Source organism: Solanum tuberosum, unplaced genomic scaffold (assembly GCF_000226075.1).
Source record: "Solanum tuberosum cultivar DM 1-3 516 R44 unplaced genomic scaffold, SolTub_3.0 scf00154, whole genome shotgun sequence".
Taxonomy (NCBI): Eukaryota; Viridiplantae; Streptophyta; class Magnoliopsida; order Solanales; family Solanaceae; genus Solanum; species Solanum tuberosum.
The window spans coordinates 893,980-906,991 of NW_006239079.1; the positions used below are offsets into that span (position 1 = coordinate 893,980).

At 35.3% G+C, this 13,012-nt stretch overlaps 2 protein-coding genes and 1 long non-coding RNA gene across 3 annotated transcripts in view; all 3 read right to left on the minus strand.

The window, feature by feature from the left end:
* The window catches only part of LOC107061646 (probable (S)-N-methylcoclaurine 3'-hydroxylase isozyme 2), a 7,754-nt gene extending 7,166 nt beyond the window's left edge, over positions 1-588 (minus strand). Inside the window, exons 1-2 of the mRNA XM_015311270.1 lie at positions 364-588; positions 7-253 (exon numbers count right to left, since the gene is read on the minus strand). Of these exons, the coding sequence (XP_015166756.1) occupies positions 7-253; positions 364-588 (472 nt within the window). The remainder of the gene's footprint in view (positions 1-6; positions 254-363) is intronic.
* Positions 589-2,375: 1,787 nt separating this feature from the next.
* The window catches only part of LOC107061655 (probable (S)-N-methylcoclaurine 3'-hydroxylase isozyme 2), a 20,423-nt gene continuing 9,786 nt past the window's right edge, over positions 2,376-13,012 (minus strand). The window contains exon 2 of the mRNA XM_015311306.1: positions 2,376-2,452. Within this exon, the coding sequence (XP_015166792.1) occupies positions 2,381-2,452 (72 nt within the window). The 3' untranslated portion in view covers positions 2,376-2,380. The remainder of the gene's footprint in view (positions 2,453-13,012) is intronic.
* LOC107061657 (uncharacterized) lies at positions 5,730-7,927 on the minus strand. Its single transcript, XR_001474142.1, has 2 exons — positions 6,343-7,927; positions 5,730-5,995 (listed from the first exon to the last, which is right to left on the minus strand). It is a non-coding gene; the product is annotated as an uncharacterized lncRNA (long non-coding RNA).

The window sequence follows — 13,012 nt, forward strand, 5'->3', positions numbered from 1 at the left end:
TCTTACACGTCTCAGGAGCAGCACGACGAGGAATCAAGAAGGGAGTAGGTGAATGGATTCTCAATGTCTCCTTGACAATAGCAGCCAAATATGGAAGTTCACTGATGTTTGATTCTGTGATTATATCAGTTTCCCTTAAATTACTTGTAAGCTCAGCCTGAAATTTGTGCATAGCACCCTTGTTCCTCAGCAACTCTATCATTGCCCATTCAATTGTTGAGGTTGTGGTGTTAGAACCCGCACCCACTAATTCCTGAAATTCAAGAACAAGATTGTGTCATGTCAGCCTCAATTAGTTTTGCCTAAAAATTTCACATCTATTTGAAACCAGAGTATATTGGTTCTAAAAAGTTGAGATATTACTGTCACTAAGATATTCATGATCTGTAAATCTGGGAATCCACTATCAATCATGACATCCAAAATATCCGAGCTATGACTGCTAATTGCCTGCCTTTTTTCCTTTACAATTTCACTCCAGATATTGATCAATTGACTCTGATATATTTCCGTCTGCTTTCTCAATCCCTGCAGATCTAGAGCCTCAAATAGAGGATAGAAATCTGATATATTTGACAACAATAACATACCAAATAACACATGCAAGTATGATGAGAAGATTGTCTATTGCCATACCCATATATAAGTATAGTAGTTTAAGTCATTAATGGTTGACTTGTATTGTATTAAATTGTATTGTATCATTAAAATTCATTCTTAGCTAATGAAGAAAATACTCATTTTATATAACGATCCATTTGGTGTAATCACATTGTTACCAAAATACTTTCTTTGCATTTTATTTTTATTTATTAATTATTATTTAATAGTCGTATTTCATTTTTTATCCCTATCTTTTCATAGTAGCTCTATTCATTTTTTATTTATTTATATAGATTTATCATTCAAATTATGGATATGTGACATTATCTTACAATAGAGACCGATACAATCTGTTCAAACAATGTATTTATTAAAACAGTACAATACGATTTTTCAGAACAATCATCTAAAACAAAGTGTAAGGGAGCAAAACGACGACAGTTTTCAACGTAAAAAGAGAATATTATACCGACTTTGTTAACATTTTTCTTATAGTTCATGAATGATTTTCTTAAAAAAATAAAAATGTATTATTCATTTTTTAAAAAATTAGAATTACCCTTTTTTTTGAAATAATAGTTATAAAGTTTTCAAGTATTTTTAAATTCCAAATAATGATTATCTATATTTTTTAGAAGAATCAAAAAGAATATATTAATTAATTTTTATTTAATTAATATCCAGTCACGTTTTTAATATTTTTTTTATTGTTTATATTGAACAAGAGAATATTATACAAATAATTGAAGTTGACTTAGAGGGTGTGGTTTGGTTTAAAAGTTTGTCAAACCTACTTTTAAGTCAATATTTGATTTTCTGAAAGTGTTTGGCGAAGAAAAAAAAGAACTTAAAATAAGTTAAAAACTAAAAGTATCCCCACCCCCCCTACTTTTTATTTTTTAACTTAAAAGTCATTTCAATTTGACCTTTAGTTTTTAACTTTAAGCTATTTTTTAAATCAATCCAAAGAGGTTCTTACTCATCCATCTAAATATAGTTTACTTTCCTTCCTAAATAACTTTAAGAAACTTAAAGATGTTTCCAAAATCCCGGCATGTGATTTTCTTCCACGGTAATCATGCCGAACTAAACACTCACTTTTCATATTAGTTGATTATTTTACTTTTGAAGTAAAAATACTCTTCTATTCCTAATTACTTGTCCATGTTTAAAATTGGCACACCTATTAAGAAAATAATTATTGACATATTAAGTTTATCAATTTATCCTTATTAATTATGAAATGGATGAATTAAAACTTAAAACATTCAAATAATTCTACATTTTCAAAGTAATTAATTAAGGGTATAATAGGTAAAACAATTTTATCGTTTCTTGATTTGTCTAAATGGACAAATAATTAAGAATAACTTAAAAAAGAAAAGCGGACAAGTAATTAGGGACAAATGAACTAGTTGTTTAACTTACTAAATTAAGAAAACATCAATTAAATTTCTTTTTTGAAATGAATTAATAAAATTATTTTTTTATTTATAATTTTTTAATATGCGTGTAAAAGGAAAGACAGAAAGAGTATTTGTTTTTTTGGGGTCACCCCCTATTGCGTAAACATTCACAAACAACTTCGAGTTCTTTGGGGATGGTGTAATTCATAATCTTACACGTCTCAGGAGCACGACGAGGAATCAAGAAGGGATATATTTGGCATAGCTCCCAATTCTATAAATTTACTAAAAACACGTTTGATCTCACTGGTGTTTCTTTCATAATCCAAATGACATAAATCTTTTGAAAAGAAAAGGTTCCCTAACGTGTTTTAAATGATACCAAACAGAATTTCAGAAATCTTCACAGTTTCCCCTTTCCTAGACCTAAGAAAATCTATCATTTCCGACACTTTTTTCACCAACCGCTATTTTGTTTTATTGTATTAATAATAGTCAAGCAAATAATTCTTTATATATTCAGCGCTTAACACAAATTTTAAAACTCTTACATGTCGTAAATATGAATTATTTTGAGTGAATAAGATATCAAAAAATTCAAAATGTTAATAGGAGCTCATCTCTAAAATTTGTAACAGCTTAAAAGAAATTTGAATAGTTCGGGATCGAAATAAAAAAATCAGTTTATTCAGGAAGATAAACTATTTCGATATATAAAATGAAAACGCCTTTGGTATCCATGCACCTCTATAGAACCTCCCTCAGAGTCTTGTCAATAATTTTTTTTAAGTCAATGACCACCATGTGAAGTCCATGTTCCTTTTCTTACATTGTTTCACCGGTCTCCTATACGTCACACCATGATTCATTCAAACTGGTTATCGAAAATAGACATGATCCCTATCATATTTAGTTCCTTCTTCTTAAATCTTCATAGTATGGTTTAATAATTTGATATTTCTACCGTTACTGCAAATACTAAATGTCTCCTTTTAAAATTAGTTAAATGAACACTTATTTTTTAAAATAAAAGAAGTAGAGTAAATTAATTGAAATAGGAGTATACCGTTAGAATTAGGTGTTGAATTCTCTGTCCCATAGATGTCTCTGTTTAAGGTAATGTGAGATATGAGTTAGGTTCCGCCATTTAAATGAATATCCTACTCACACTCTCTTACATTGGTCCCCTTACAATTGTGAACATAAAAAAAGTGAGATATCTGCTGAAGATAAGGAAATAGTTTCTTGTTTCTTAGACTTCCAGCTGATAGGTGTTTTCCCCAAAAGTACAATGTAACCAGAGACAGACCTTCGAGAATCAGGACATCTTGCCTAATCCGAATCACAATAGGCATGAACTGAGTAGTCTGGGGTTGAAGACATAAAGATCCCTAAGGTTGGATCATTCTTGAGGTATCTGAGTAAGTGATAAGTGGCTTGCATGTGGGGTTCTCTGGGATCTTGCATGAACTGACTTAAATGTTGGACACCATAAGCTATCTCTAATATGGTGTTGACAAGGAAATTCAACTTGCCTACACTTTTTCTATAGAATGTAGGATCAGACAGAACAATGCCTTCTTTGGCTTTCAGTTTAACATTTAGATCAGGTAGAGAAGAGAAGCTGGAGTATTGGAGACAACCATATTCCTTGAGTAAATCTAAGATAAACTTCCTTTGGGACATTATGATACCTCTCTCTCCATACAATATCTCCAGACCTAAAAAATAATGAAGTTTACCAAGATCCTTAATTTTGAAGGTGTCATGAAGGAACTGCTTGAGTTGAAGAATATCTGATGGATTAGTCCCAGTGATGATCACATCGTCTACATATACTGCTACAAAAATAGAAGAATGATTGGATTTCTTCAGAAATAAGGAATAGTCACTTATGGAGTGGGTGTAACCCTTTGAAAAGAGAGCCTCTGACAGTTTCTCATACCACTGTCTGCTGGCCTGTTTCAAGCCATAAAGTGACTTGTTCAATTTACATACTGCAGGGGAACTAGTTACCTCAAGACCAGGGGGTAGGTCCATGTAAACCTCCTCATCGAGGTCTCCATGTAAGAAGGCATTATTAACATCTAACTGGAAAATGTCCCAACCTCTCTTCACTGCAGGAGAGAAAGTCTCAGTATAGTCTATGCCTGTTTGTTGAGTATACTCCTTTACTACCAATCGTGCCTTATATCTCCACACTACCATCAGCTTTATGTTTGACTTGGTACACCCATTTACAACCAATAGTTTTCTTCCCAACTGGCAAAGGAACCAGATCCCAAGTTTTATTATTGTGAAGGGCCTCAAATTCTTGTGTCATAGCAGCTTGCCAAGCAGGATAAAGTGATGCTTCTTCATAAGATTATGGTTCACTGTCATGACATACATTTTGAACAAGTAATTGATTATTGAGACTCAAGGTTTCAGGAGCAACATGGCTATTATTTGAGAAAATGGCATTTAGTGGCATGATGGGAGGTTGCAATGTGGGAGTAGTGGCTGCTGTATTGATAGTTTTATGTGAGGGTAAGGAATAGAAATAGTCATTTAAATGTTTAGGTACTTGGTGGTTTCTATGTGATCGTCTAACTGTGTCTCCTGGTCCTGGGAGCAAAGAGGAAGGCAATTCCTGAGGTAAAGGAGGCTCGATGATGTCATTATTATTAGGCAGTGGTGATATAGGTTGAGATAAAATGTTATCAGTAGTATCACAGTCTACAACATCATATGCATTAGTGTGTGGTTGTATGAAAGGAATGGAATTCAAAACAGAAGGAAAAGTGCCTTTGTGTAAAGATGAAGCGAAAAGGAAAACATTTTCATGAAAGACCACATCTCTAGAAACATGTATCTTTTTGGTAGTTAGACACAGTACCTTGTATCCTTTTGTCCCAAAGGGGTATCCTACAAAAACATGGGGGTTTGTTCTTGGTTCAAACTTATCTCTATGCACCTTAGGAATAGTAGGGTAGCAAAGGCAACCAAAGCTCCTAAGGTAAGAATAGTTTGGTTGTTTCTTATATAGGACTTCAAAAGGGCATTTATTATTCAGATAAGATGTAGGAAGTCTGTTTATAAGATGTAGGAAGTCTGTTTATAAGATGTGTAGCAGTCAATACACACTCCCCCAATATTTTAAAGGTAATTTGGATTGGAAAAGAAGGGCTCTAGCAGTTTCAAGGAGATATTTATGCTTTCTCTCCACCACACTGTTTTGCTGTGGTGTGTATGGGCAAGTTTTCTGATGAATTATGCCCTTTGACTGGAAAAATGAGAGTGCTTCATTACTAGTGAATTCGAGCCCATTGTCTATCCTAATGCTTTTGAGAGAGGTAGAAAACTAGTTTTCAATCATGGTGGCAAAGGCTTTTATAGTCTGTAATGCATTGCTTTTGCAGCTCAAAAGGTGAGTCCATGTGGATCTGCTATGGTCATCCACCGTAGTCAGAAAATACTTATAATTATCATGAGTAGATACATGACAGGGACCCCACAAATCTACATTAAGAAGCTCAAAAATCTTGCTTGTGGTTTTGGTACTTTGAGGGAAAGGTAACCTGGTCTGTCTAGCCATAGGACAGACAGTGTATAGAAAAGGTTGTTTCTGGGAAAATTTGGCTGGTATGGATGGGATAGCCCTCATTTTGACCAAAAGGTACATGGCCTAGTCTAGTGTGCCATAATAAATCTTCATTAGTTTCAAGAGACAAACAAGAATTCACAAAATGTAACTCATTTTTATTACTTGAAAGGGAGTTTACAGAATCCATTACAACAGTTTCCATACTACTAGAATTAGAATTGAAAGAATTGAAAGATTTTCCAGTTACAGCAGTTTGCAGACTACTGGAATCAGAATTGAAAGAATTAAAAGATTTTCCAGGTAAGCAGTGCTTGGAGTCAGTTGTCAAGCATCTTGAACATAGAAAATAGAGTCCATCTCTACTCCTACCAATCACCTGAGGCCTCTTCAGTAAAGGGGCCTGATACAAGCAAAAGGCATCAGTAAAAGACATAACACCTTTGAGATTTGTCACTAAGGAATGGACTGAAATCAAATTCTATTTAAAGGATGGTACAAACAACACATTATGCAAAATGATGTTAGGTGTGAGTACTACATCACCAGTTTGTGTTACTTTCACTTTGTATCCATTAGGGAGTGAAACAAGTAAAGGGTATGGTAGGGTCTTAGGATTTGATAATGAGGCTTGGTTAAAAGTTATATGATTGGAAGCTCCCGAGTCTATAATCCACAAGTCAGCCTTTGATTTAAAATGTATACATGAAAGTTTCTCAAAATCTATAGAAGAGGTGCAAACCACAATACCTGGAAAGTTTACTGCTCCACTTGCAAGATTGGGGATGTTGGAGCCCTCACTGCTTTGGAAATGTTGAAGCAGGTTCATCACATGTCCATATTATTCCTTAGTGAGACTTAGAGGTTGTTCTTCTTTGCTATCATTTTCACCCTTCCCAGACATTTCATCACCAGAAGGCCCATGAGCATTTGCTGCAATCCTGTTGTTATTGTTGTTTTTGTTGGGCCTAGAGTTATTGTACCTCTGATTGTTCCTGTTGTAACCTGCATTTTGAGTACTAGTGGACTGAGAATTGTCCGGGGGATATCCATGCAGCTTGTAGTATTTGCTAACAGTGTGTCCTGGTCGTTTACAGTATTCACAGATAAAGTTTCCCTTGTTCTGGTTGCCATTCCCTGTGGAATAACTTGTCTTAAAATTCCTTGGGTTAGAAGAACCTGCATTAAGAGAGACAAAGTCCATTAACATCTGGCTTCTAGGTTTAAATTCTATTTGTTTCTCTTCATGTATCAGTATTGAAAAAGCCTGTGCCATTGAGGGCAGGGGATTCATCATAAGAACACTGCCTCAGACGATAGTGTAGACTTCATTTAGACCCATTAAAAACTGAATTAGACGCCTGTCTTGTTCAGCTTTGTGTGTGCTATCCTTGGCACCACAAACACAGGCACAAGTTCATTGAGCTTTGGCGATCAAATTGTTGAGTTTTTCCCATAGCTTCTTCATCTTGGTGTAGTAGGAAGTGATGTCCAACACGCCTTGATTCAGGTCATTGATCTTCTTTTGAAGTTGATACAATTTCACACCATTGGCCTGGTCATAACGATCCTCCAACTCTTTCCACAATTCAACTGAATCGTTAACGTACTCAACACTGTCTGCAATCTCTTTGGCAAGAGAATTCAGAATCCAAGACGTCACCATGTCATCGCATCTCTACCAAAGATGCAATAGGGAAGAATTTGCAGCAGGCTTCTTACAATCTCCAGTAACAAATCCCAATTTGTTCTTCACTGAAAGAGATCGGAGGATGCTTCTTCTCCAGGATCGATAGCCCATTCCATCAAAAGGAACGGGAACAATCAATGATCCAGGGTTATCAGATGGATGTACATAAAAAGGATCACTCATATCAATGGAAGTAGATCCAGCAGTAGCAATTGCAGGTAACGTAGCAGCAGCAGTAGCAGACATTGTGAGTTTAGTAGAAGAAGTAAACGAAGAGAAACTAACAAGCTAAAAATAGCTAATAATTGCTAGAAAGCTGAGAAACAGAGGAAGCTAGAAATATCGATGATAGGCTCTGATATCATGTTAATTTCAACAATTCATAACTGGTTCTCAAGCTTTGAATGTTAGCATCAATGGAGGAACTCACATATGAGGGAAAAGTCAATACAGGGAAGAAGAGAGAAAACTGTATTTTTGAATAAGACTTCGCAAATGATTACATACATGTACATGTGTATTTATAGCACCTAACAAGTTCATGACTAACTGAATAACAAACTGACAGTTCTAACAAACTACAACTAACCAATCAAACTGAATTAACATGACTAATTAATATGACTGACTATACTATACTAACTGCATACGTATAAATACATTCTCAATACTTCTTAGATTTGAAAGTCATTACAATATGCCAATGGGATTAATTAATGAATATATTAATTAATTAGTCTAACTACACAGCAAGTGCATAAACTTTAATATTTCATTGAACCTAACATTGGTATCGAAGCGTGCGTGAACGACTTTGACTTATAATAGGAAAATATTACTAATTTATTACTTCGAGATCAAATGAGCCACTCTCTTGGACTAAATAAAACTAAAATTACTAAAGGTACTTGCAGTGGAGTACATACCTAGCTCTTTATTCTTAACCAACGGTCACGAATTTGAGTTTTATCACAAATGAAATCGCTATTTTTAGGAATTCTTTTACTCCCAACATGGAACTTTTCAGTGCAAATCTAGTTAGACGGACCCTAATGTTCATAGAAAATCGGGAAAAAAATATAGTTAAACTAAATTAAATAATTAAAACTCCGAATTGACATGCATGCTAGTCTAGCTAGTCAAATAATTAAAGAATGGTGTACCTTAATTTCCACCCCATTTATCATACGTAATCTCTAAAAGGAAAAATCCTTTTGACCAGAAAATTTGGTCAGAATGGTAAAATTACATATTTCATACTATGTTATTTTATTTTTTTGAATATTTTTACCCTTTAACTTTAATACCTTTTAATTAAAAAATGGAAAAAAGATCAATTTATTTTAAAATAAAAAGGATATTATGGACTTTTTAAATTTCTTGCCAAATTTTCTGGCCATTTAGCATTACTCTTTATAATACTTATATAATATAGTCTACTTCTAATAGTAGATTAGTAGTATATTCTTTTCATAAGCAAGATTTTCCTCAAATGCTTAATTAGATATATTCATTTGTTTGTGATCTCAAAGCAAAAGATAAATTGCACGTTAATTCTGTTGAGCAGCTGGTTAAGTGTAAAGCTATTGATTAGTGTTAGTGAGCTGACGATTAGTTTTTAATTAACAATAGAAAGTTAGTTAGAGTTTTGTTATTCAGTTAGATAGCTAGCTGCTTCTATATAAAGCATTGTAAAGCATCTTTTCAGTTAGACTTGTATATTCACATTTTTTATCAATGCAGAATCTCTTTCTTCTCCGTTAATCAGAATTGTTCAATTCTTCATTTTAGCTTGTTGAGAGTTACTGAAATTAACATGGTATCAAAGCAATTGGGAACGATTTCGAGGGCTTAGTTCTAAGGATTTTACAGCTTTGTTGTATCAAAGTTTGCAGGAATTAATTCATAGCGATTGAGGATGCATCTGCAGGAGGATCGAGTGGCAGAGCAACAGTAGACACCATTAATGGAAGCTCAGTTACTCTTGATCATAATCATCTGTTGTACTTGAGTTCTTCTGATGTGCCAAGAGCTTTATCGATTGGGATTCAATTGACCGGAATGGAGAATTACATAATTTGGAGTCGAACAATGGAGATCGCACTGCTTGGAAGGAACAAATTAGGATTTATCGATGGATATGTGCTGCGTATTGATTTCGAAGGAGAATTGAAGAAGATTTGGGATCGCTGCAATGCTATCGTCATCTCTTGGCTTACATATAACGTGAGTAAGGAACTGCTTAGTGGAATCATTTATTCCTCTAGTGCACATCAAGTATGGATTGATCTCAAAGAGAGATTTGATAAGGTCAATGGATCGAGATTGTATCAGTTGCATAGAAGTATATTTACGCTTACACAGGGAGTTTTGTCTGTTTCTGCTTATTACACAAAATTGAAAAACTTGTGGGATGAGTATTATTTTATTCTGCCTCCACCTAGTTGTGATTGTTCTAAGTCTAAGGAGTATGTGGAACAAATGCAATATCAGCGTTTACTTCAATTCATGATGGGCTTGAATGATAGCTATTCACAAGCAAGAGGTCAAATCCTCATGATGCACACTTTGCCTAATGTGAACCAAGCCTATGCTTTAGTCATACAGGATGAATGTCAAAAGGGGATTGTTGGCAATATCAATGAAGGAATGGAGTCTTTGGCAATGTATACAAATAGGACAAGTCGACCACAATAATTCAACAATAGGTAGAATCCAAGGAAGAATTATCAGTCTCTTTATTGTGACTTCTGTAATATGAAAGGACATGTTAGGGAAGATTGCAACAAGCTCAAAAAATGTGATCATTGCCATACAACTGGACATGTGAAGGAGAATTGTTACTTGCTAATTGGATATCCTGAAAATTTCAAAGGAAGGAAGAAGGTCAATGCAGTTATTGGAGGAGGATCAGTGCATTCACAACAACAATACACTTATATGCAGGTCCCTATGGACAAGATAACACACACAATCTGCATCACAATATGCAGTAAAGTGATTGTCAGCAGTAGATGCCATAAGTATCCCTAAGCCTGGTGATTGTTTAACATACCTCACCACCCTTAATGCTGCCTTCATGTGGGATGTCTTAGGACTGTGCATAAATTGACTCAGCAGTTGCACTGCAAATGCAATGTCTGGCCTTGTCATTGTCAAATAAAGCAATCTACCAACCAATTTCTGATAAATTTCAGGCTCACTCAACAACTTATCCTGCTCATCAGTAGGAGGGAAGTGTAAATCAAATTCTGCAGTTGTAAGTTTCTGATTCAACTCAACAGGAGAACCTACAGGCTTTGAACTAGATAGCCCCATATCTGAAATCAGTTCAAGGCAATATTTTCTTTGATGCATAAGGATCTCATTGCTGTTTCTAGCAAATTCAATTCCTAGGAAGTATCTCAGCTCACCTAGATCTTTAATCTTAAAGTTGTCTTGAAGAATCTTCTTTGTTTCCAAGATCAACTTGTGATCATTACCTGTTATCAATAGGTCATCAACATAAACAAGTACCATCACTATCTTTTCTCCTTGATATTTTGTGAACAAGGAATAATCATAATGACTCTGCTGGAAGCCTGAGTTAGCTAAGGCTGTGGTCAACTTGATATTCCACTATCTGCTGGCCTGTTTAAGTCCATAAAGTGACTTTGTAAGCTTGCATACTGTCCATGTCCCCCTCTCACTTTGATGGACAAACCCCAAGGGCAAATCCATGTAAACTTCTTCAGTCAGATCACCTTGAAGAAAAACATTGAATACATCCATTTGGTGTACTTGCCAATGTTGTGCAACTGCTAAGGCTATGACTGATCTAACAGTCACCATTTTTACAACATGAGAAAAAGTTTCCTGATAGTCCAAACCTTCCTTTTGATTGTAACCCTTGGCTACCAACCTTGCTTTGAACCTATCAACTTCCCCATCAGCCATATATTTGATCTTGTACACCTATTTACAGCCTATTGCCCTCTTATCCTTAGGCAGTGTAGTAATCTCCCATGTATGATTGTCTTCTAATGCTTGTATTTCACATTCCATAGCTGCAATCCATCTAGGATCTTGTATAGCCTCCTGATAAGAAGCAGGTTCCTTCTCTTGTGAAAACTTAGTGCAAAGCTTTTGTAGGCAAGTGTGATGCTTTGGTAGTCCAGCACATCTGTAATAGGATAGGAGCAATAACCTGCAGCTTTGTTCTTTGACAAAATGTAATCTGTATGCCAGAGTGGGGGCTTTGCAGGTCTGTTAGATCTTCTGGCAGCAACAGGTAACTGAGTTGGTAAAATGCTTGGTTCAGGAGAAGAAACCAAGGGTACCTGATCTTCAAATTCAATGATTGAACCATGACAAAAGGAGTCAGGTACAACAGCTTGTTGAGTTACAGTTTCAAGGGCATCTACTGTATTTCTGAATACAACACAAGGTGTAAGGTCACAATCTTCAACATGTGAATAAGACAATGAAACAACTTGATCCTTTTCTTGTCCAAGACCTGAAGTTTGAAAGGGGAACACATCCTCATGAAATATGACATCTCTGCTGATAAAAATGTATTTTGGATTCAATATCCAGTAGTTTATATCCCTTTTGGCTAGTAGCATAACCAAGCAAGACAACTTTCCTTGCCTTTGGTGCAAATTTATCATGCATGTTCAAGTCTGTAGCAAAAACAAGACAACCTATCACCCTGAGGTGTGACAATGAAGGTTGTTTACCATAAAATAATTCATATGGTGACTTTTTTTTCAGAACAGATAGAGGGATCCTACTGATAATGTAGGTTGCAACTTCTATACACTCTCCCCAGAACCTATCTGGCAAATAACTTTGGAATTTGATTGCCTTGGCAGTCTCTAATAAATGTCTATGCTTCCTTTCTGCAACTCCATTTTGTTGTGGAGTGTGTGGACATGATTTCTGATGAATGATCCCAAGAGACACAAATAATTCACAACAACTAGAATTCAAAAATTCACCTCCATTATCTGACCTGAACACCTTAACACACTTTCCAAACTGATTATTTATCATTGCCAAAAATTGTTTCAATACAACAATTACATCAGACTTCAAACTAAGCAAGAAGGTCCATGTCCATCTAGACTTATCATCAACTAGGGTGAGAAAATATCTCATACCATTGTGAGTAGTCACTTTGTCTGGACTCCAGACATCCATATGCACCAAGTCAAAGATATTATCTACTGTGGTACTACTCTGAGAAAATGGAATCTTAGTCTATCTAGCTTGTGGACAAACAATACAATGATCAATAGTAAAACTATTACTAGTTTTAAACTCATTTATTCTTCTAAGTACTCCCATAGGAACATGTCCTAGTCTCTTGTGCCAAAGTCCTGGATCTGTAGTTCCCTCCTTAACTGTAGACATTGTGTGGCTCTTCACATTTGGTTGCTTTACTGGCCAGTGTTGTAACATTTGACAATTTGAAATAGCTATGAAGAGGCTTTGAATTGGAATTAACTATTTTTGGAAGGAATTTAAAAATCTGGAAAATTTTGGCTAAGTATGGAAAAGGTGAGTTTTTGGGCCAACTTTGAGCAGCCATAACTTCTAGCTCAGGATGAGTTAGGTGTAGTTCCAATTATGGTTACAAATCTCGTGGAATGGTCTTTCCAACGCCACCGAGTTTGCTCAATTCCGAGTTCGTATGAGTGAGTTATTCCCTTTGGAAGTTGGGCAGTTGGCAGGGAATCCGTCCGGAAA